Source organism: Archocentrus centrarchus, chromosome 7, assembly GCF_007364275.1.
Source record: "Archocentrus centrarchus isolate MPI-CPG fArcCen1 chromosome 7, fArcCen1, whole genome shotgun sequence".
Taxonomy (NCBI): Eukaryota; Metazoa; Chordata; class Actinopteri; order Cichliformes; family Cichlidae; genus Archocentrus; species Archocentrus centrarchus.
The window spans coordinates 21,227,196-21,247,953 of NC_044352.1; the positions used below are offsets into that span (position 1 = coordinate 21,227,196).

Genomic DNA, 20,758 nt, shown 5'->3' on the forward strand with positions numbered 1-20,758 from the left:
TCTGTTTTTGTGGAGGAACTTTGAAGAAGGTGACTGAGAGAGTGCAGAGGGTCTGGCTGTTCTGCATGTGCAGAAAATACATTTTAACCACTACCATTCACAATTTAAAGTTGTGTTGCTTTCATTATGAACTTAAACATGTTTTTTTTTTTGGTGGGTGTGTGTATGCACTGCAATCAGATGTGACATTAAGTGTACCTTAACCTGCCAGCTCTGTCACATGAAGCTTAATGTACAGTATAGGGTGAATTTTTATAGTCAAGTAACCCTCTTGACTAAAATGAAACTGATTTCAGTGAAACTGTGATCATTTGTGGCTGATACAAAATATCTCATGTTGTGTGTCTTTCAACATTCTTAGTTATTGAGAAAACAGCTTAAGTAAGCTCTGTTCTTCAGTTTCACCATCATCAGCTTATTAAAACAGCGGCAGCTCCTCCTCGATGTTTCCTCATCAGGATGCTGCATTGTAACAGTGGGGGCGGTATAGGTAGAAGCGACACTGATTTGCATAGTTTTTTGAGCATTTTATGTTTTGTTGAATTATTTAAAGTCTGTATTCATATGAATATTTTCTGTGGTGTTACCTTTATGTCAGTAGATCCCTGTAGCAGGGAGGGTATGAAAGGTAGCCATTTAGTGGTGTAGTTAGACCTAAAATTAAAGCACCTAAAATTTTAGAGTGACTCAGTTGCCATTGTGATTGTAACCAGTGACCTGCAAGTCCAACTTTACTGCTCTACAGAGCTTTAACACAGGGTATCACTAAGCTCTTTATTCAGGTTTTGGACCATCATGCTACCATGTAGAATGTAAATATAATGAGCTTCCAGTTGGTCAACATACTGGAACATTTAGCACATGGACTCATATTCATCTGATTGAAAAAATAGAATTTGAATGAATGACAGTTAGGCTCCAGCTCCCCCTGCAACCCTGAACTGGAAAAGCAGAAGAAGTTGGAAGGATGGATGGATGGATGGTTGGATGGATGGATGGATAGGTAACAGTGTTGTTGTGCTGGATTTGAAAATGAGCAACATTTTGAATGGATTCTCCACATCATCTAAATAGTTGGTGATAATTTTGGTGATCATGGCTTGTCTCTGTTGCCCCCGGGTGACCCAAAAATCAGTTTTCTGATTTTAGCACTTTGAGTACATTCATTATCTATTGTTCCACTCTGCTATTTTTGTTTTGTTTTTTTTGTTTTTTTTTACTATTCATGTTGTGTTTTTTTTTCCCCTCAGAATGGCAATGTTGACAACCCGTACTGTAATGGTATGGAGGGGATTCTTGAAGCGTACCATCAAAGCCTTAAGACAGTTCAGCTGTATGGACCCACCAACTTCGCTCCTGTTGTTAATCATGTGGCAAGGTACCAACACAAACATCTGTTCCACTGAATTTATGACAGAGCACAGTTGCCCTTTCTTTGAAAGTCACTCTGTAAATAATCTTCAGCAGGCAGCCATGCCAGCAGAGGCATTAGGACAGTGAGTGATGGTTTCTCTGTGAATTGAGCAGAAATAATGAAGGGGAAATAAACAATCAGCTGCCAGGGTAAGACAAATAGAAATGGTAATCAGGGATATTTGGGACCCGAGGTTTATTTTTTTAGACATATAATGTGGTGAAAGTGGGGAGGTAAGGCGGTGTCTCTGGGAGGAAGCTTGTAAATGGTCGTGCAGCCTTTCATGACACGTATCAATGAGCCACACTAGTCAGTTAATGAGTTTTACTGTAAATGGGGCATGGCATTAATTCACCATTACAAACGTCTTGTCATTGCAAATGGAATAAGTGCACTGAGTGAATTAAAAAGCTGTGTCTACAAACGGCAGTACATTAAACACACAAGACATAATGTGCTGTTTGTGGTTAAAACAGTTGTATGATTATTAAGACCCAGGTGTACAATGTTTCCCTCTGACTGCTGTTTTAATGCTGCACTCTCCCATGACCTGGCTTTGATATTAATGATCCAACTTTGGACTCTGTCCCCAGATTGAGCACTGCTGATTTGAACTTTATTAGATTAGGTTCAACGAGCATTCACCTGTAATTTGTTAATCATTTCACCACAAAGATTGATCTTGCAGGAGATTCATTGAGTTTATCTAATAATAAAATGATGACAACACTCAAAATTTTAACAAAATGTAAAATTTACATACATATATATATTGTTATAACCGTTGCTAAAATCAAACTTTACACATCCTTTCCTGAATTAGACTTTAGGTTTAAAAACATCCCTGAACAACCTTTGGACTCAACAACAGTTAACAGACTATTGACCGACTTGGAATAAGGAGTAATGTGTTGCCTTGGTAAAAACACCAGGCTGCTTTAACTTAGTTTCATCTGAAGGACTTTATGTTTCTTTTTGATTCAGTGTTAGTTTTGCAGTTTAATGTAGATTTTATTTGCTTTTTTTTTTTAACTGATATGTATGACAACAGTTATAAACTGTGAAAAATCCTTTCCTCAGTAGTGTTGTAGAGTGGGAGGAGCTATTTCAAGCAGGAATCATCCAGTCTTAGAGCTTGAAATCCTGTTATATGCCTCGCTAACAACTGGCAGAAGCTAAAGATTAGGGTGTTGAGATAACTGAAAGCACAAACTGCAGCTTAAATCAATTTAATTTAAAACCCACCAAAGAAAACACTCCCCTGCAGACCTTCTTTTTTTTTTAACATAATGTCAAGGAATACAAATTAGAATAAATAAAAGTCTCAGAAGGATTTTATGCTTAATTTGAAAGTCACATTATGGCTGTCAATGGCCCAGTTGAAAGAAAAAGGAGCCATATTTATAAAATTATAAACTTTTAGGCTCAGGCCCAAAGGGCGCAGTAAAATCAGTTTTTCATGAAGATCCTGCAGATGCTCTCCAGAAACAGGTCATCCAGATCAGTGATGAAAAGATTACTATCTGCACGACCAGGAAAAGACCTTTACAATGCAATTTGTTTGAGAAGTTGTGTCTAATGTGCATGTTCAGTTTTTACATGCACCAGAAAGCAGAAAGCAGAAAAACTGCTGAAGGCAAGTGATGTTGGTAAAGGAGTGAGAGGTGTTCATGCATGATGCATAATGTATACTAAATGTAGGATGTTGAGTGGTTAATGTTTTAGCTAGTTTAAGGCACTCATCTGTGTAGGAATCTATAAATTGAGTTTGGCTCTACAGTTAGTACTCTGCTAATTTGCTCTACAGCCTCCAGTGAGTGTGGCCTACATTGTTGTAAGTCAGCTAAGGAAGACAAATGTCTCTTTAATCCCCTAAACAGCAGTCATCGCTTTTGCTGTTGTCACAGACAGGACACGCTCTTTGATTAAACTGTCGGAGGCTCGCAGTCAATTTGACCAAGCAGAATGCAAAGAGTGAAGACTCACCTCTGACCTGTCCTTGGCTCCCGCAGTGATCTGCCACATTTCCACCTCTTTTTTGCTCATCAAGTCTAGTCAGATGAGTCCAAGGCAATCAATAGTGTTCCAGAAGAATAAGACTGCTGCACTTGCATAAACAGTTTAATAAATTATTCATAGAGCAGCCAGCGATGGGCGATTGAATCTAGGCCACACTCACTGTGGTGTCTCTGATGGGTTTCGTAATAGTGTCTGGATAGACCTCTGAGACATGAAGAGCTATACAACATATTTTACTTCTTTACGTGTCTATATTAAGCTCTTGTGTCACACACTGGGTGGAGGGGGAGGTTGTTTCTGAGGAATATGTTTTTTTTAAATGATTTTATTTCTCACACAGTACTTCTCTGTTCCTTTTAGAGTTTCTCTCTGGTTGCTCTTGCATGCATCCTTTTCATATTTTTTTATTTTTTGTAACATGAGCTGTTGTGCTTAAATCATTCTGTGCTGGTGATTTCTTGCACCCAGGTATGCAGCAGCAGTGCAGGATGGATCTCAGTACTTTGTCCTGCTCATCATCACAGATGGAGTGATATCAGACATGGCTCAGACCAAGGAGGCCATAGTGAATGTAAGTGCTGATTTAACACTAGCCTGAGGACATTAACCTCTCTCTCTCCATTCTCCTCCGCTCTGCGGGACACTGGCTTTGCAGGTGCTTTTAGCTTACTGTAGCACTGTTCTCAGGCTTTCTGTTACTTTGAGGGCTTATAAGCCAGTAGCACTGGATTTGAGGATTTATGGGATGTTTTCTGCCCCACTTCTTAGAGGCTCAATTTGTCCAATATTTTTTCTTCTTTCTGAGACCCTCAGGAGGCTTAGAGGCTCAGCTGAGATTCACTCCCTGTACTACAGATGCATTGTCCGATCTGAGATCTGAGGCAACAGTTTGATCAATTTCTAAAGTTTTATTGTGTTTGTTTTTGCCCTGTACTGCCTGCTGCATATTTGATGTGTCTTGACAACGCTGCAGCTCACCTTTAGTTGGAATCTGCCTACAGCGGTAAGACTGACAGTCAGTCATCGTCGACTAGGCAGACTCTCACAGGAACACAGTGTTCAGACCCCCAGCAGACTGGGTTTAAAGGGAATTTGCGACTGTTAATCAAACCGTTCGAACAGCCACACCTTCCTTTTAAGATCTTGTCTGCTGCTCTGCACTCTGCTCAGCCTAATCCTACCATGTCCTGCTGCCACTGGATCTGGCTTCCCTCTCCTTGGACTACAGAACAAAAGACTAGATGACCGGCTTCCTTTGGCATTCAGCCTTTGCCCTGGAACAATGAATCAGTTGTACCCAACACTCATCTCTGCATTTGTTTTTCTTTCTTCCAGGCTATGCTGTGTCAGGAGAGCTAGTTTAAAATAATGTACGGAGCAGATATTGACTGGTAATTTTACTGCCAATGGCCAAACTGTAAGGTACTGTATTTTACACAGCTTAGCCTTCAGTGATTGATAAATACACTTATCCAACAGAACAGCCTTGAAGGTAAATACAGTCTGCAACTCTTTGCTTTGATATTTTTCCTTGAAACTGAAAATTTCACTTTAATAAAATTATAAAGGAGAGTCTGTTTCCAGCCTGAAAGGCACGACCATTAATTAGTTTGTATGCAAAATTTAGATTGTATCTGCACTTGTCACTTTGTTCTTTGGATGAGACTGGCTCAGGAACTTCATAAAATGGTGGATATTTTCCAGTTAGGGTGCTTAAAGAGCTTCATTTGTTTTGTTTTTTTTCTTTTTAAACGTCTTTTAGCTTCGATGAAGAGATGCAGCAACCTGATACAGAATACTTAACAGTGCTGGACAGAATAAAATGAAAGTTCCTGCAGAGGTACTGTACTAATTTAGATTTTTAGAGGGTCTCCACACAAAAAGATTAAAAACAGAATAACTATACATTTTCTTTCTTTTGTGGTTAAAACCCAGACCCCACCTAACACACGATACAATTTAAACAGTCAGTCGTTATGAAATTTTAGTGAATCATGTCAATCACCTTAAGCAGAGCTGAGGAGCAGGATATTAGGCCTAGTACATTTGCTTTCTTTTAACTGCACACTGCCAGTTTTTTCCATTTTCAAACTCTTCTTCTCACTTATGCAACAGTGCCTGTTAGTAAAGTTTTTTATTTTTAATGAAGAAAATCTGAGTAAAGAGGTTTATTTCATGTTCAGTGGAAACCTCATTCTACTAGAATCTCTTGTCCCAAAATATTTCTGTAGTTCTTTAATATTAAATGAAAACCCTGATATCAGGACAGATATGTGCTGACTCCCTGTATATTTATTGTGGTTCTCTGCAGTCAAAGAAGGAAGTATCAGAAAAACTGGGGGAGTGAGACTTTATAGTACATGCAAAGTAACAAATGGTGTAGAGTGAATAATTCAGCTGTAGAAACAGTATCAGCTCTGGCAGTTATATACCTGAGGGTTCTGGTCTGCTGGAAATTGGGAAAATAGAATATATAGGCTATTTTGTGCAAGACCAAGAGGTCACGAGGAATAATAGTAGTGGAGAAAAGAAATAAAATAAGAATAGAGACGGAGAGAGAAAAACGATAGAGACCGTGAAAGGGGTGGTACTCCTCAGTCTATTTACTCCTATCTGTGACAGACCTCTCCCCTTGAGAGGTTTTTCCAGGAAAGCTGACCTACTTTTGCCCGGTAAATGCATTTCTACCACAAGCATATAACATTCATTCATTCATGCCAGGGCTTTCACATTCTGCACACCAATGCTGGGGTCTGAATTTATGCAGTGCAGTAACCTCTAAACCATGAACCATCGAGAAGACGGCCCCTTTCATCCTGTATTTTTAAGATTTGTTTTGACTGCAGTTAAGTAGCCACAACGTGGGGCCTTTCTGTTCTGATGTTAAATGTATTTGAATTATTTCTATATGCAGACAGCATGAATAAATGATATTATACTGTCTGATATTTGCAGGTTTTCTGTAAACTACAAGAACACTGTATAACTTCATGTTCTTTATGTTCTGTATATTGTCTATTGGCTAGCTAACATATTGTGTATGTGTCGACTGTTGTATCCACCTTGAAGACCCTGATTTGAATAATGTATTTTGTGTTTTCCCTTGGCTCATTTTGTAACAAAACTACACAACATAATGTGATGTGTATTGCAGTCAAGACATTATTATGCTATCTCTAATTTATATTTGTCTTATTTTATCATACTCATGCTTTATGTCTACTCTGGGGAATTGTGCATGCCGTTTCATACTGACTTTTTTTTAATGAGATATGTGTTGGTGTTGGTAAATAGACATAATTGAAAATGTAACCCCTCCATACTTTGCTAAAATCTTTGATGGCTTTGTTGTTATTGTTTTGTTTTTTTTAAGAAAATATTGTATTCCTGGCATGTGAGTGACAACTGACTGTTTCTTCTTCTTCTTCATGACAGGCAGCCAAACTCCCCATGTCTATCATCATTGTCGGGGTTGGCCAGGCTGAGTTTGATGGTGAGAATGCTAACTAAAGACAAAATATGCGGAAGGCACTTTGTTGTCTCTTCGGATTTGGGATGGTTTGTTTTATTAAACCAGCTCAGACATTCTGCGAAGAATAATAAATATTGTACATCTCAGGCATCTTATGACTTCACAGTGTGAAGACATATTTACCCTGGAAAGATTCTTGATTAACTATAAAGGAATGTGTCTATGATTTATATACAAAGCCATACTAGAGATTTTTTTTTAATAATCCTTTTTTCCTCTGTAGCCATGGTTGAGCTGGATGGTGATGATGTCAGAATCTCCTCACGGGGGAAGGTGGCAGAGAGAGACATTGTACAGGTGAGATATTTCAGCTTGTCATGGGTAGGAAACAGCTCATTTACTATAGGCATAAAGGATGAAAGGGAACATTTTTGCCCTGTTGGTGTCCACACCTATGCAGCAGATGGCAATCTTATTATTTTTTTGCTTGTTTGTTTTATTAAAATATCTCCTAGAGTATGTCACAGATTGTCAAGATTATGACAAAATCATTTCTTATCAAATTACTGACCTCCTAATCTTTCACCTGCTAAATTTTCCATACAGTCATGCGAAAAAAAAGGTTTTAGAACCACCTTTAGGCAGCAATAACTTAAAGCAATTGTTTTCTGTATGACCTGATCAGTGTGTGGTGCTGTGGAAGAGTTTTGGTCCACTCTTCTTTACAATGTTGTGTCAGTTCATTGAGTTTTGCAGGTATTCATTTATGCACAGCTCTCTTAAGGTCCCTCCACAGCATTTCAATCAAGTTGAGGTCTGGACTTTGACTGGGTCATTGCAGCACCTTCATTCTTTTCTTTTTCAGCCATTCTATTGTAGATTTGCTGCTGTGCTTGGGATCATTGTCCTGTTGCATAATCCAATTTCAGCCAATTTAGCTGTCAGACAGGTGGCCTCATATTTGACTCTAGAATATTTTAGTATACAAAGGAATTCATGGTTCTCTCAGTGACTGCAAGGTGCCCGAGTTCCTGTGGTTGTAAAACAAGCTCAAGCATCTAGCTTCTGCTTAATCATAGTCTTAATTCATATGGAAGCCATAAGGGTATTTTTCACAGGACTGATTATAGTCCTGGAAAAACTTTTTCCACATGACTGTATGCTGTTTCAGTGGATTCAGGGAGCACATTACCATGCCATTTGCCAAACACATTAACCAAACACATGAACCTACCATGGACTGCCACTGTGGAGCCTCAAGTTTGGGATGTTGGCTGTTGATGTCTTGGTTCTCTGAAGCTAAATGTAAAGAGCAAGAGATAGTTCTGACTGAGAAACTGCTCATGTGGCAGGAACTGGACTATAAACTCAACACGAAATTGTTTGCAGAGTTCATAAATCAGCTGAGAAGTAGAGTTATTTTCTTATAGACTACTTTCTGCAACCAGCAGAGTCACCCCCTGCTGGCAATTAAAAAGAATTTTCAAACCTGGATGCTACGCCTCTTCTTTTGTATACAGTCCCCCTGAAAGTCTTGGAACAGTGACTTTTGCTCACAAGAAAAATGGATGTGTTCAGACAAAAGGTGCTATCTTTTGAACTATGTATCAGATCCAGATGTAAATACCTGAAATAAAAGCTGAGTTGTTGATCTTTTGTCTTATATTGATTTAAAAAAAAATTTTTTTTAATGTCAAACACAAATGTTTTCAGTCTTCAGCAAAAAATAGAGGGATTGGCATCTCTGTTCCAATACTTTTGGAGGGGAGTGTAGTCTGTGTGTGTGTGATCTATAAGTTTAGTGTACAAGTAATTAGTGAGCTGACTTTGGGTGCAGTCTGATGCTAATTATGGATCAAAGCTTAGAGGTCACTGGACTGGGAAAGGATAATTGCAGGTCTAGAAAAGCGAACTCCTCTGATTTGCAGTATTTTTAAAAAGTAATGTCTTTCTTTCCCATGTCACAACAGTTTGTCCCATTCAGAGACTACATGGACCGCACAGGTAACCATGTGCTGAGCATGGCTCGACTGGCTAAAGATGTACTGGCTGAGATCCCTGACCAGCTGATCTCCTACATGAAGAGCAGAGCCATTAAACCCAACCCTGTACCAGTTTACTCGCCCAGTGATGAGCCACTGAGCAACCCTGTGTGAGCCCCTCCCCTTCCTGCCACTACACACACACACACACACACACACACACACACACACACACACACACACACACACACACACACACACACACAGCTCTGCGTCGGGCAGGGCAGGGTTGAGATTGATGGGAACCTGTCTCCACCAACAATTCTTTGAAGCCAAAATGCTTTCGAGGCCCTTCCGTAAATATTAATCCAGCGTAACAAAAAGATGATGAGACTCCATTGTGGTTTGGAGCGGTGAGACTGCAGAGAGGAACCTGCTATGATCAGGGAGTTTTTTTCCTCTCTGAGTGCTTGAGGATGAGAGCGCTGAGAGACTGGTATGAAAGAAGCTTTCAGTTGTTCACCGTCAAACCTGACAAAATGGTGATGTAATGGATAGCAAGTAAACCCATAGAGAGGGCCTTTGAAGGCATAAATATATTAGAACGTGCCAGTGTGTATCATGTTTGTGATACCTTTTTGCAATCAATGTGTGTAAACTAGGAAATCATGTAATTTATTTATTTATTGCAGAAATTATCTATTCCTTTGAGGGTGTTTTAAAGGGTGGGGATTAAAGTCATATTTCCCCAGAAGTTTTCCATCTTATATTTTGTGACCAGTGTAATAAAAATGACCCCCATTTCTACTTTGATAAGGACTGTAATATAAGAGCATGTGACAAAACCCATTGAGCAGTTTATGAATCATTTTCACCTATGAATAATCTTTGAGTGCAAGCTATAATGTAGAGCGCCTCCTGCGAGCTGTTGCCATACAGACTTTTTAGCACCATGTCTTATACATCTTTCTTATATTTATATTAACAGAATGCACTAATTATTGTCCAAATATAAAAAAAAAAAAAAGCACAAAGGTGATAGTGGTAATAAGATGAAAACTTATTTTGAAAGAACCAACCACAATGACAATAATGGAAAGGAACTCAAATGATGTTTTTAACATAGTCGCTGACCATTATTTTAAACAGGATTGTCAGTACTATTATACTCATATTTAAATGAACTTATATTTATCACTAAAAACAATAATTACACCTTCCTGTAGGCCCACCACCCGCAGGAGGCGTCGCAGGGGTCGGGTGCAATGTGTGTCGGGCGGTGGCCAAGGGCGGAGGCCCTGGCGGACCGATCCCCGGCTATCGAGACTGGCTATTGGGACATGGAATGTCACCTCTCTGGTGGGGAAGGAGCCTGAGCTAGTGCGTGAGGTTGAGAGATACCAGCTAGATATAGTTGGGCTCACCTCAACGCATGGCCTGGGCTCTGGAACCAGTCTCCTGGAGAAGGGCTGGACTCTGTTCCAGTCTGGAGTTGCCCTCGGTGAAAGGCGGCGAGCTGGGGTGGGTATTCTTGTATCCCCCCGGCTTGCTGCCTGTACGTCGGAGTTTTCACCGTGGACGAGAGGGTAGTTTCCCTGTGCCCTCGGGCTGGGGAACGGGTCCTGACTGTTGTTTGCACTTATGTGCCGAATGACAGTTCAGAGTACCCACCCTTTTTGGAGTTGCTGGGCGGGGTGCTGGAGAGTGCTCCATCTGGTGACTCCATAGTCTTGCTGGGAGACTTCAATGCTCATGTGGGCAATGACAGTGAGACTTGGAGGGGCGTGATTGGGAGGAACAGCCTGCCCAATCTGAACCGGAATGGTGTTTTGTTGTTGGACTTCTGTGCAAACCACAGTTTGTCCATAACAAACACCATGTTCGAACATAAGGATGTCCATAAGTGCACATGGCACCAGGACACCCTAGGTCGCAGGTCGATGATCGATTTTGTAATCGTATCATCAGATCTGCGGCCGTATGTTCTGGACACTCGGGTGAAGAGAGGAGCTGAGCTGTCAACTAATCACCATCTGGTGGTGAGTTGGATCAGGTGGCGGGGGAAGATACTAGACAGACCTGGCGCACCTAAACGTATTGTGAGGGTGCGCTGGGAACGTCTGGCAGAAGCCCCAGTCCGGGAGATCTTCAACTCCCACCTCCGGCAGAACTTCAACAACATTCCGAGGGAGGCTGAGGACATTGAGTCCGAATGGACCATGTTCTGCACCTCCATTGTTGAGGCTGCTGCTCCGAGCTGTGGCTGCAAGGTGGTTGGTGCCTGTCTTGGTGGTAACCCCCAAACCAGATGGTGGTCACCAGAGGTGAAGGGAGCCATCAAGCTGAAGAAAGAGTCCTATCAGGCTTGGTTAGCCTGTGGGACTCCGGAGGCAGCTGACAGGTATCGGCAGGCCAATCGGAATGCAGCTCGGGCAGTGGCCGAAGCAAAAACTCGGGTGTGGGAGGAGTTCGGTGAGGCTATGGAAAAAGACTTTTGGACGGCATCGAAGCGATTCTGGCAAACCGTCAGGCGACTCAGGAGGGGACAGCAGTGCTCCACTCACACGGTTTATAGTGCGGGTGGGGTGCTGCTGACTTCAACTGAGGCTATAGTCGGACGGTGGAAGGAATACGTCGAGGACCTCCTGAATCCCACTGACACGCCTTCTGTATTGGAAGCAGAGTCTGGGGACGAGGGAGATGACTTGAACATCACTGGAGGTGAGGTCACTGAGGTAGTTAAACAACTCCTTGGTGGCAGGGCCCCTGGGGTGGACGAGATTCGCCCTGAGTTCCTGAAGGCTCTGGATGTTGTAGGGCTGTCTTGGTTGACATGCCTCTGCAACATCGCGTGGAGATCTGGGGCAGTGCCATTGGATTGGCAGACCGGGGTGGTGGTCCCCATCTTTAAGAAGGGAGACCGGAGAGTGTGCTCCAACTTTCGGGGGATCACACTCCTCAGCCTCCCTGGTAAGGTCTATGCCAGGGTGCTGGAAAGGAGGGTCCGTCTGTTAGTTGAACCTCGGATTTAGGAGGAACAATGTGGTTTTCGTCCTGGTCGCGGAATGCTGGACCAGCTCTTTATCCTCTCAAGGATATTCGAGTGTGCGTGGGAGTTTGCCCACCCAGTCTACATGTGCTTTGTGGACTTGGAGAAGGCATTCGACCGTGTCCCTCGAGGTATCCTTTGGAAGGTCCTGCGGGAGTATGGGGTGTCTGGCCTGTTGTTGCCGGCCATTCAATCTCTGTACAACCGCAGTGAGAGCTTGGTCCGTATAGCCGGTAATAAGTCGGATTCGTTTCCTGTGGGTGTTGGACTTCGTCAGGGCTGCCCTTTGTCACCGATTCTGTTCATAATTTTTATGGACAGAATTTCTGGGCATAGCCAGGTGGTGGAAGGCTTCTTCCTTGGTGGCCTCAGAGTCTCATCTCTGCTCTTTGCAGATGATGCGGTCCTGCTGGCTTCATCAGGGGGTGGCCTCCAGCTCGCAGTGGAATGGTTCGCAGCCGAGTGTGAAGCGGCCGGCATGAGAATCAGCACCTCTAAGTCTGAGGCCATGGTCCTCAGCCGGAAAAGGGTGGAGTGCCATCTCCGGCTCAGGAACGAGTTCTTGCCCCAAGTGGAGGAGTTCAAGTATCTCGGGGTCTTGTTCATGAGTGATGGGAGAAGGGAGCGGGAGATCGACAGACGGATCGGGGCTGCTTCTGCAGTGATGCGGACGCTGCACCGGTCTGTCGTGGTGAAGAGGGAGCTTAGTGTAAAAGCGAAGCTCTCGATTTACCGGTCGATCTACGTTCCTACCCTCACCTATGGTCACGAGCTTTGGGTAGTGACCGAAAGAATAAGATCGCGAATACAAGCGGCAGAAATGAGTTTCCTTCGAAGGGGGGCTGGCCTCTCCCTTAGAGATAAGGTGAGGAGTGCGGCCATCCGGGACAGGCTCAGAGTAGAGCCGCTGCTCCTCCACATCGAAAGGAGCCAGTTGAGGTGGCTCGGGCATTTGATTAGGATGCCTCCTGGCCGCCTCTTGGGTGAGGTGTTCCGGGCATGTCCCACCGGGAGGAGGCCCTGTGGTAGACCCAGGACACGCTGGAGAGATTATATCTCTCGGCTGGCCTGGGAACGCCTTGGGGTCCCCCCGGATGAGCTGGAGGAGGTGGCTGGGAAGAGGGAAGCCTGGGCTTCTCTGCTTAGGCTCCTGCCCCCGCGACCCGGCCCCGGATAAGCGGAAGAGAATGGATGGATGGATGGATGGACAATAATTACAAGCACACACTCACTTTTCCATCTAGTATGCAAGGAAATGTAGATAAATTATCCTCATGCTGCCATCATTTGTCATCTTTCTGCTTCTTTCCATTAAGTTTGTTGTGGTGATAGTTTAATATCTGAGAATTTGTTAAGTATTTTTAAAGGACCCTTCAAACACGGTACACTTTTCAAAGACTGATGTCAACCAACACCCACTTTTTTTCCTCATTAAATTTGATTTGTTTGTTTTCCCCAGAATGAAGATTGAACAATCATAAGTCTTGCAACAGAGTAAAAAATATTTAGGCACTGAGACTTTTTTTAAGTGACTGTATGAAGCAAAAACAGCCCATTTTTAAAAAAAATCAGCCCTGTCTGCTGTGTCTGTGTCTCGACTGTTCTCGGATTATTTTATTTTATACTAATGTCCAAAAGCCCATTTTATAACACATTGGGAAATGATTTAAATGCTTAATACACAATTGCACAATTTTGTTTTATGATTTAATTTGAGCCACTTGTTGATATATATCTTTTTGGTGACTGTGTATAAAAAGACAGTTGTGGCCCAGTTGTGTACATCTTACGTTATCCATATATAATGGCCATTATTTTCACTCAGTCACTCAATATCTCGATCCAAATGTGCCTATTATATGGAAACATATCCAAATTCAGTTACCCAGGTGTGATTCTGCCAGCATGTTTATGATGTACACACAGAAAATGCTGGAGATGATAAAACACTTGCAAGATTAGGACTATTTCAGCCACAGGAGCTGATACACACTGTCTCCACCACTGCTCTGCACTTTTTTATACTTACAGCTCTTCACTAAGGATCTTTGAAGTAATAAATGCTAACAGCGTCATCGAGCCTTGTTGTACAATATTCAAAGTCAAGACTTGTTTACAATTCAGTGGTGGCATTTACATGGCCTCAAGGAAAAAGTAAACATTCATGGGTTTTATTAAGAAATTCCTTTTGTGTTTTATTTGTACATTATTCAGTGTTTTAAAAGGATTTAATTCAATGAGACTGGAGAACCAACGTTTACAAAGGTTTGTTGTACCGTTCTCTGAGAATGTGACGCGCTGTTGTGTTTTTGTTTGTGTTTGGTGTTAAATGTGTTTACATAATTCATGTTGCTTTAGAGTTTTTGTTAACTGTTTGCTCTTCTTTGACTCCCATGGCTGTGTTGCTCTCAGAGAGCAGAAAGAGTGATGATGCTGCAGAAAGTCAGTCCAGAGGCACTGAACTCCTTCTATCATGAGTCCTGCTCCATATTTGGGGTTTTTTCCATTTAAAAAAGTTTCATTAGTGATGACATTTCCCCCCCAGAAGACAAAGCAGGGTTTAATCTGCTGCCAGATTTCCTGCTTCACCACAGCTGAAATTAGGCAGAGTTACATAATGCTCATAAATACCAGTATACCTCTAGAGGAAGCCATTCAACACTATAAAAAAAAAATCCATAAAAAAATGGAAAAATGCCCCGGTAATTTTCTGCCAGTACATTATCCATGGATTTTTTAACAGAAGTTTATGGGCATTTCTGTAAAGCCAAAAGATAAAATTCAAATTGTGTTTAAAAATATGGAAAAACAATGGAATTTTTTTTTTTTTTGGAAACACATTATACTGTATTTTTACAGTTTTTTTAACCAGTGAATCCAAGGGATATAATATACACTTTTAAGACTTTTATCATGAGATATATTCAAGTATTAACTCATTAACTTATAAGAATCTCATAATTTGCTTTGCAAGTAACATAAATATATACTATCAAAAATCTGCAATACAAGCTTTTTTTGACAGGCCTTTTTTTTGAACGTGACACATGAAGCAAACGCAAATGAGAACATGACATCACATTTGCAGGGGGATGGTGAAAAGAACATCATATGAAAATCCAAAAGATTGGGATTTATAATAAGTCTTTAAAAAAAACATATAGATGTTAATAATTGCGATATGTGTGACGATGGCCGTGCAAAGTTTCATTCAGATCAGCCAACTGGAGATATAGTACATACAGATACAATATACATACATATGCTATGATCAATATAGTAGGGCATTTTCAAAGTGGGTGAAATTTTCTTTTTTTTTCACCCAAAATTATTTTGGAGAATTATATTTAACAGGTGTAATGCTCGTTAAATCAGCATCAGCATGCCACTCGTATAATGTGCAAAATTTCTAAGCATTGTCTGGAATTTTAATGACACTTAATAAGTAGAACTGAACTGTTATGTGGCTGCTTTTCAGAGATTTTAATAACGCTCCCCACCCCCACCCCCCACGAAATCCTGCCGGTGAAACTAGAAATCTTTAGACTTTAAGAAATAATCTCTAAATATAACCAATGTCACCTCTGCACGAGTGAGACTTCAAATTATTTGTGAATGTTATTACTCAGTATAAAATATGTCTTTTCCAAAAACAGAATTATTTATTTTCTCAATGTTTCCTTTTTTTTCTCCTTCTTTTTGAATTCTCTTTGAGGCTGAACTCTAATTATGTACATAAGCCCCGCATAAAGAACATTCAGTGCCAACGTGTGTTCAGTTGTTGAACTTGGCCTCTTTAGAAAATGTGCATGTTTGTGCCAAAGTGGCAGGAAGTTTGGTAGTTTGCCTTCATTTCACCTGATTAGTGCATCTGCCAGTGCGTCATTATTGTTACTTAGGATGTTATTTGGAGATTAGCAGCCACCTCCAGCATGTTGCATCTATTGTTTCTTTCATTCTGTTCTTATGAGACACATACTGTATTGGTTCTTCTTACCACTACTCCTGTTTTATCCCAGGTTGTTTACATACCTCTCTTGGTCTTTGACTTGCATGCTGAATATTTCCAAACCAGGCGTTGGACATGATACTGTCGTCATACTGTGGTTTGTGAAATGCTTTGTAATGGATTGCCTTAAGATTAATAAAATATTGACAACTTTGGCAGAATACAAGTTGGATTTTTAATGAATGAATGAGAAATTCTTTATTTATTCCATATTTGGGAGTTTTTTTGGTTACAGCAATTAAAATGATAATGGAATAATAATATTAGTATCTGGCAGATGACTGTCTGCCAGACAGATTATAAAGGGTGATCACATGTGGTGTGAAAGATTTCTTATATCTGTCTGTGTGGCAGCAGAGTTGACTCATTCTGTTAAAATGCTCTGCTGCCCATCCAGTAAGTGGTGCAGTGGGGTGGTCAGGATTATCCATGATGATTAACAGTTTTTTTCAGTGACCTCCTCTCTACCATATCCTCAAAAGTGTCCAGTTTGCAGCCAATCACAGACCCAGCCTTTCTGATCAGTTTATTCATTCTCTTGGTGTCACCAGCTCTGAGACCACAACAAAGCACACTGTGCTCGCCACAACTGAGTGATTAAAAAAAAAACGTCTTTTTTTTTTTGCTGCACGCACAGAAGGATGTATAAGGTGAACAGGAATGGAGACAGCACAGTCCTCTTGTCACTATGAGATTTTTTAAAAAGTGAGAATAACTTGCACAAAGCAACAATTGTTTCCAGTGAGTTACGAGCATAAACTGTCCCACAGCATAATTGTTTTGAGTGAGACTTTCAGAAACAGTCCAGCATTCAGTCTTTCAAAGCTGTGTTCTCTTTTGTCTCCAAGCCCACTGAGAGGCATGCCTGGAGGCATAATGTTTTTCTGGCTGTCAGTGTGAAACTGACAGAATTTCGACAAATTTGACAAATTACAAATATTCACTTGGCCTTAAGGATGAACTGATTAGATTTTGGCAGTGAAAGTCACATCTGTTTTAAAACAGATGTGACATCTGGCTCACTTGGACTCAAGGATGAATTGATTAGAATCTGGTGAGGAAAGAAGCACAAGGTCACTGCGATCTCACAAAATATACTTTTGGCAGTAACTCATAAGTTCATGATAATATTTTAGCACAAATGTCTAATGCAGGGGTCAGCAAACTTTACTATCAATATTATGCCTGCTTATTAAAGCTATTTGTTATGTTTGTTGTGTATTATTATTATTATTATTTTACCTGCTTTAATAAAATAATTTCCCAGCCTTGACATGAATATAGTATATTTCATCCTATGTCATCAGGTGATACAGCCTAGTAAATATAACTGAGCCCATTAACATTACTAATAGGTGTGAATATTCTTTTACCATGTGTCTATTTTACAGTGGGCTATTTATGATTATTTGGTACTTTAACTTTGCATTTTGCACCATGTTTTTGCTGAATTTATGGAACTACATGAATCATAGAACTACAACAACTAAAACAGTTTATTTATTATTTACTTATTTTTAATTACCAAACGAAATGGAACAATTGTGAAGTCGAACCAAAGTGGCCTGCAGCTTTTGTGCATGTGAAACAAAATAAAAGCAAACCTACCTGGATAATAAATGAAAAAAACAGATCAGCCTAATAGCTTGAAATATAATAAAGGTAAACTTTTTTTTTTTTTTAAAGTTTAAATTTTATTTTGGCTAAAATCTTGCAGCAGATCAAGCATAACAGCAAGGCAGCAACGTTGGCAGTGAAAGCAAACAGATCTATCCATGCACTGTTAAATTCTCCATTTTCTTCCATGACTTATTTTTTGGGGATGTTGAATACATCGCTAAGGGGACTCAGGACTAACCATTTATGTGCAGCTATCCATGCAGGCCCACAATTGAGGTTAAGCAAAATTAAGAGAATAATTTTTATATTCATGTAGTTTTTTTGGGTTTTTTTTTTTGCCAAAGTCAAAGGGAGCCACTAGAGATGGACTAAAGAGCCATGGGTTTGAGACCCCTGGGCTAATATGTGGAAGTGATGACATTTCATATCCAAAGTTTAAGTCTGGACAGACATGGCTGTAATCTGTATGCGATGCATACAGCTGCTAGGCAAGAAAAGTTCTAGTTGGCCCCATCTCTAAATGGGGAAATATCTCACAAAACTGCTGTTTCTGTGGAGTAGGTAGATACTATAACTAGCTGGTCACTGAGGTTTAATGAAAATGAATCACTAGTAATTTTAACATTTCACTGACTTGTTCAGAAGTTAATAGTGCTGTAAATCTGAATAGCATCAGCAAAATATTGCAGTCTCTCAGGACTTGTCTATTCCCAGTCTACTGCTCAGCTCACAGCAGAAGAAAGGGAGTTTGAAGTCTAAAAAATGGTGAAACTGAGCAAATTGCTTCAGGTTCTCACAGAGTAATGATGGGGGAAAAGAAAAGTTAAGTTTACATCTAAAAAGAACTGCAGGCCTCACTTCCCTCAGTTAAGGTCAGTGTTCATGATTCAACAGTAATAAAATGACTGGGCAAAAATGGCATCCATGAGAGACTTTCAAGGCGTAAACCACTGCTGATCAAAAAGAACACAAAGACTCATCTCACATTTGCCAGAAAAAATCTTGATGATCCCTAAAACCTTTGAAAATATATTCTGTGGACTGATGAGACAAAAGCTGAACTTTCCCGTTACATCTGGTTACATCTGGCATAAAACAGCATTTCATTAAAAGAACATCTACAGTCAAACATGGTGGTGGTAGTGTGATCGTCTGAGGCTGCTTTGCTGCTTCAGGATCTGGATGACTTGCCATAACTGATGGAACCATGAATTCTGCTCTCTACCAGAAAATCCTGATGGAGAATGACCCAAAATGCATCAGCATGTGGTACACTGACAAGGCTAAAGGATCTATGTAATAATTAAATCCAATCAGAAAAATACAGAAAAATTGTGACATTTATGAACTGCAAGTATGTATTTGTCATACAACCTAAAGTTTATTACATTGAATTGAATAATGATAAAAAATACAACTAAATTCAATTAATTATTATCTCCATGCATGTGCCTTTTAGTGTTCTTTTCTTTTATAAGCAATTATTTATTATCTGTACTGCTCACACTTGGCAGGTGTGTTCGTGAGGACACAAGAAATTGTTGAGATGTGGAGTTCTCATATTTCAGCTAAAAGATTGCCCAAGGCTCAACTCTGTGTGTGAAGAGATGAGTTTACACACATATACAGAGGAGAAGAGAAACTGCTGTGACATGGACATGACAGGAAAAGAGTCACACTGATACATGTGGGCAGCCAGTCGTGAGCACTGGGACATTTCCCGGTGGACTGAAGGTCACTGTGGCCTGTCATGAACAGGTAACTTGACCACTATAAACTGTATGTGCATATTCATTTGGTGAGTAAAATATAAAATATATGGTTTTATGCTTGGTTCTGATTTGCTGCATTTTACACTGCAGTACAGTACAGTACAGTACAGTTCATAAATGTGATTAGTTTATTGATATTTATCACAGAATATTTAAGCAGTAATCTTAATTTCACTTTGATTGGCCCACAAACTGAAATTTCTTGATGCTTTCTGCTGCTCAAACTGACCTGAAATAAATTCAGTTTAGTCATTTTGGGCAGCTGTCCCTGCTTGATTTCCTGTTTTAGTTTTTTTTTTTTTTTTTTTGCATATGAATCCTGGAGGAATGGATGCACTTCTGCAGATGTGTGGCAATCTGGCTGGGCTGTTACTATCATCAGGTATTATTTTATTTTGTTTGTTCACTTGGGTGCCTGGTGATCTAACAAGTTACTTTACATGTACCTTAGGGTCTTGAAGTTGGGCCCACCTGATTTTTTTATGCCCACTCTTAATGTGATATCTGGCTATGCTTCTGGATTATAATGGCTTTTTAGAGGTCTGCTGAAAAACGGCTGCCTGCTGTGGGAGAAAACAAAGCAATGAGAGCAGTGACAGTGAACCAAAATGTTGTGGCCTTGACTGATGAAAATGAGATGAAACTCACAATAAAGCTCCAAAAAGGCAAGAGGAGCTGCAGATTCTGGCTATAATTCTCTGTGGATTCATTTCACATTTGGCCCTTGTAAACTGCACTTAGCTCAATCTGTTGATAAAAGGCTGGATGGATCCATGCTTTCATGTTGTTTACACCAAATTCTGACCTTCCATCTGAATGTTGCAGTAGAAATCAAGACTCATCAGACCAGACAACTTTTTCCAATCTTCTATTGTCCAATTTTGGTGAGCTAGTGAGAATTATACCCTAAGCTTCATCTTCTTAGCTGACAGGAGTTGCACCTGGTGTGGTCTTCTGCTGCTGTAGCCCATGTGCTTCAAGGTTTGAGTTATTGCATATTCAGAGATGCTCTTCTGCATACCTTGGTTGTAACAAGTGGTTATTTGAGTTCTTGTTGCCTTCCCATTGGTTCAAAGCAGTCTGGCCATTCTCCTCTGTCCTCTAGTATCAACAAGGCATTTTTGCCCAGAAAATTTATGTTCACTGTATAGTTTCTTTTTTTCAGACCAACCCTAGAGATGGTTGTTTGGGAACACCAGAAGATCAACAGTTTTACTCAGACCAGTCCATCTGGCACCATCTGGCACAACTGTGCCACATTCAAAGTAACTTAAATCACCTTTCTCCCCCATTTTGATGCTTGGTTTGAACCTCATCAGGTCATCTTGACCATGTCTACATCCCCTAGAGCCTTTTTTTAAAAACCAGGCTGGCTGATTTGTATCTACACATCTATTCCTCTGTGAAACTGTTGTCCAATC

At 40.6% G+C, this 20,758-nt stretch overlaps 1 protein-coding gene across 1 annotated transcript in view; it reads left to right on the top strand.

Moving 5' to 3' along the window:
• cpne5a (copine Va) overlaps window positions 1–9,139 on the top strand; it is an 82,392-nt gene extending 73,253 nt beyond the window's left edge. Inside the window, exons 17-21 of the mRNA XM_030733419.1 lie at window positions 1,251–1,378; window positions 3,902–4,004; window positions 6,869–6,926; window positions 7,189–7,262; window positions 8,876–9,139. Of these exons, the coding sequence (XP_030589279.1) occupies window positions 1,251–1,378; window positions 3,902–4,004; window positions 6,869–6,926; window positions 7,189–7,262; window positions 8,876–9,061 (549 nt within the window). The 3' untranslated portion in view covers window positions 9,062–9,139. The remainder of the gene's footprint in view (window positions 1–1,250; window positions 1,379–3,901; window positions 4,005–6,868; window positions 6,927–7,188; window positions 7,263–8,875) is intronic.
• Window positions 9,140–20,758: the final 11,619 nt, after the last annotated feature.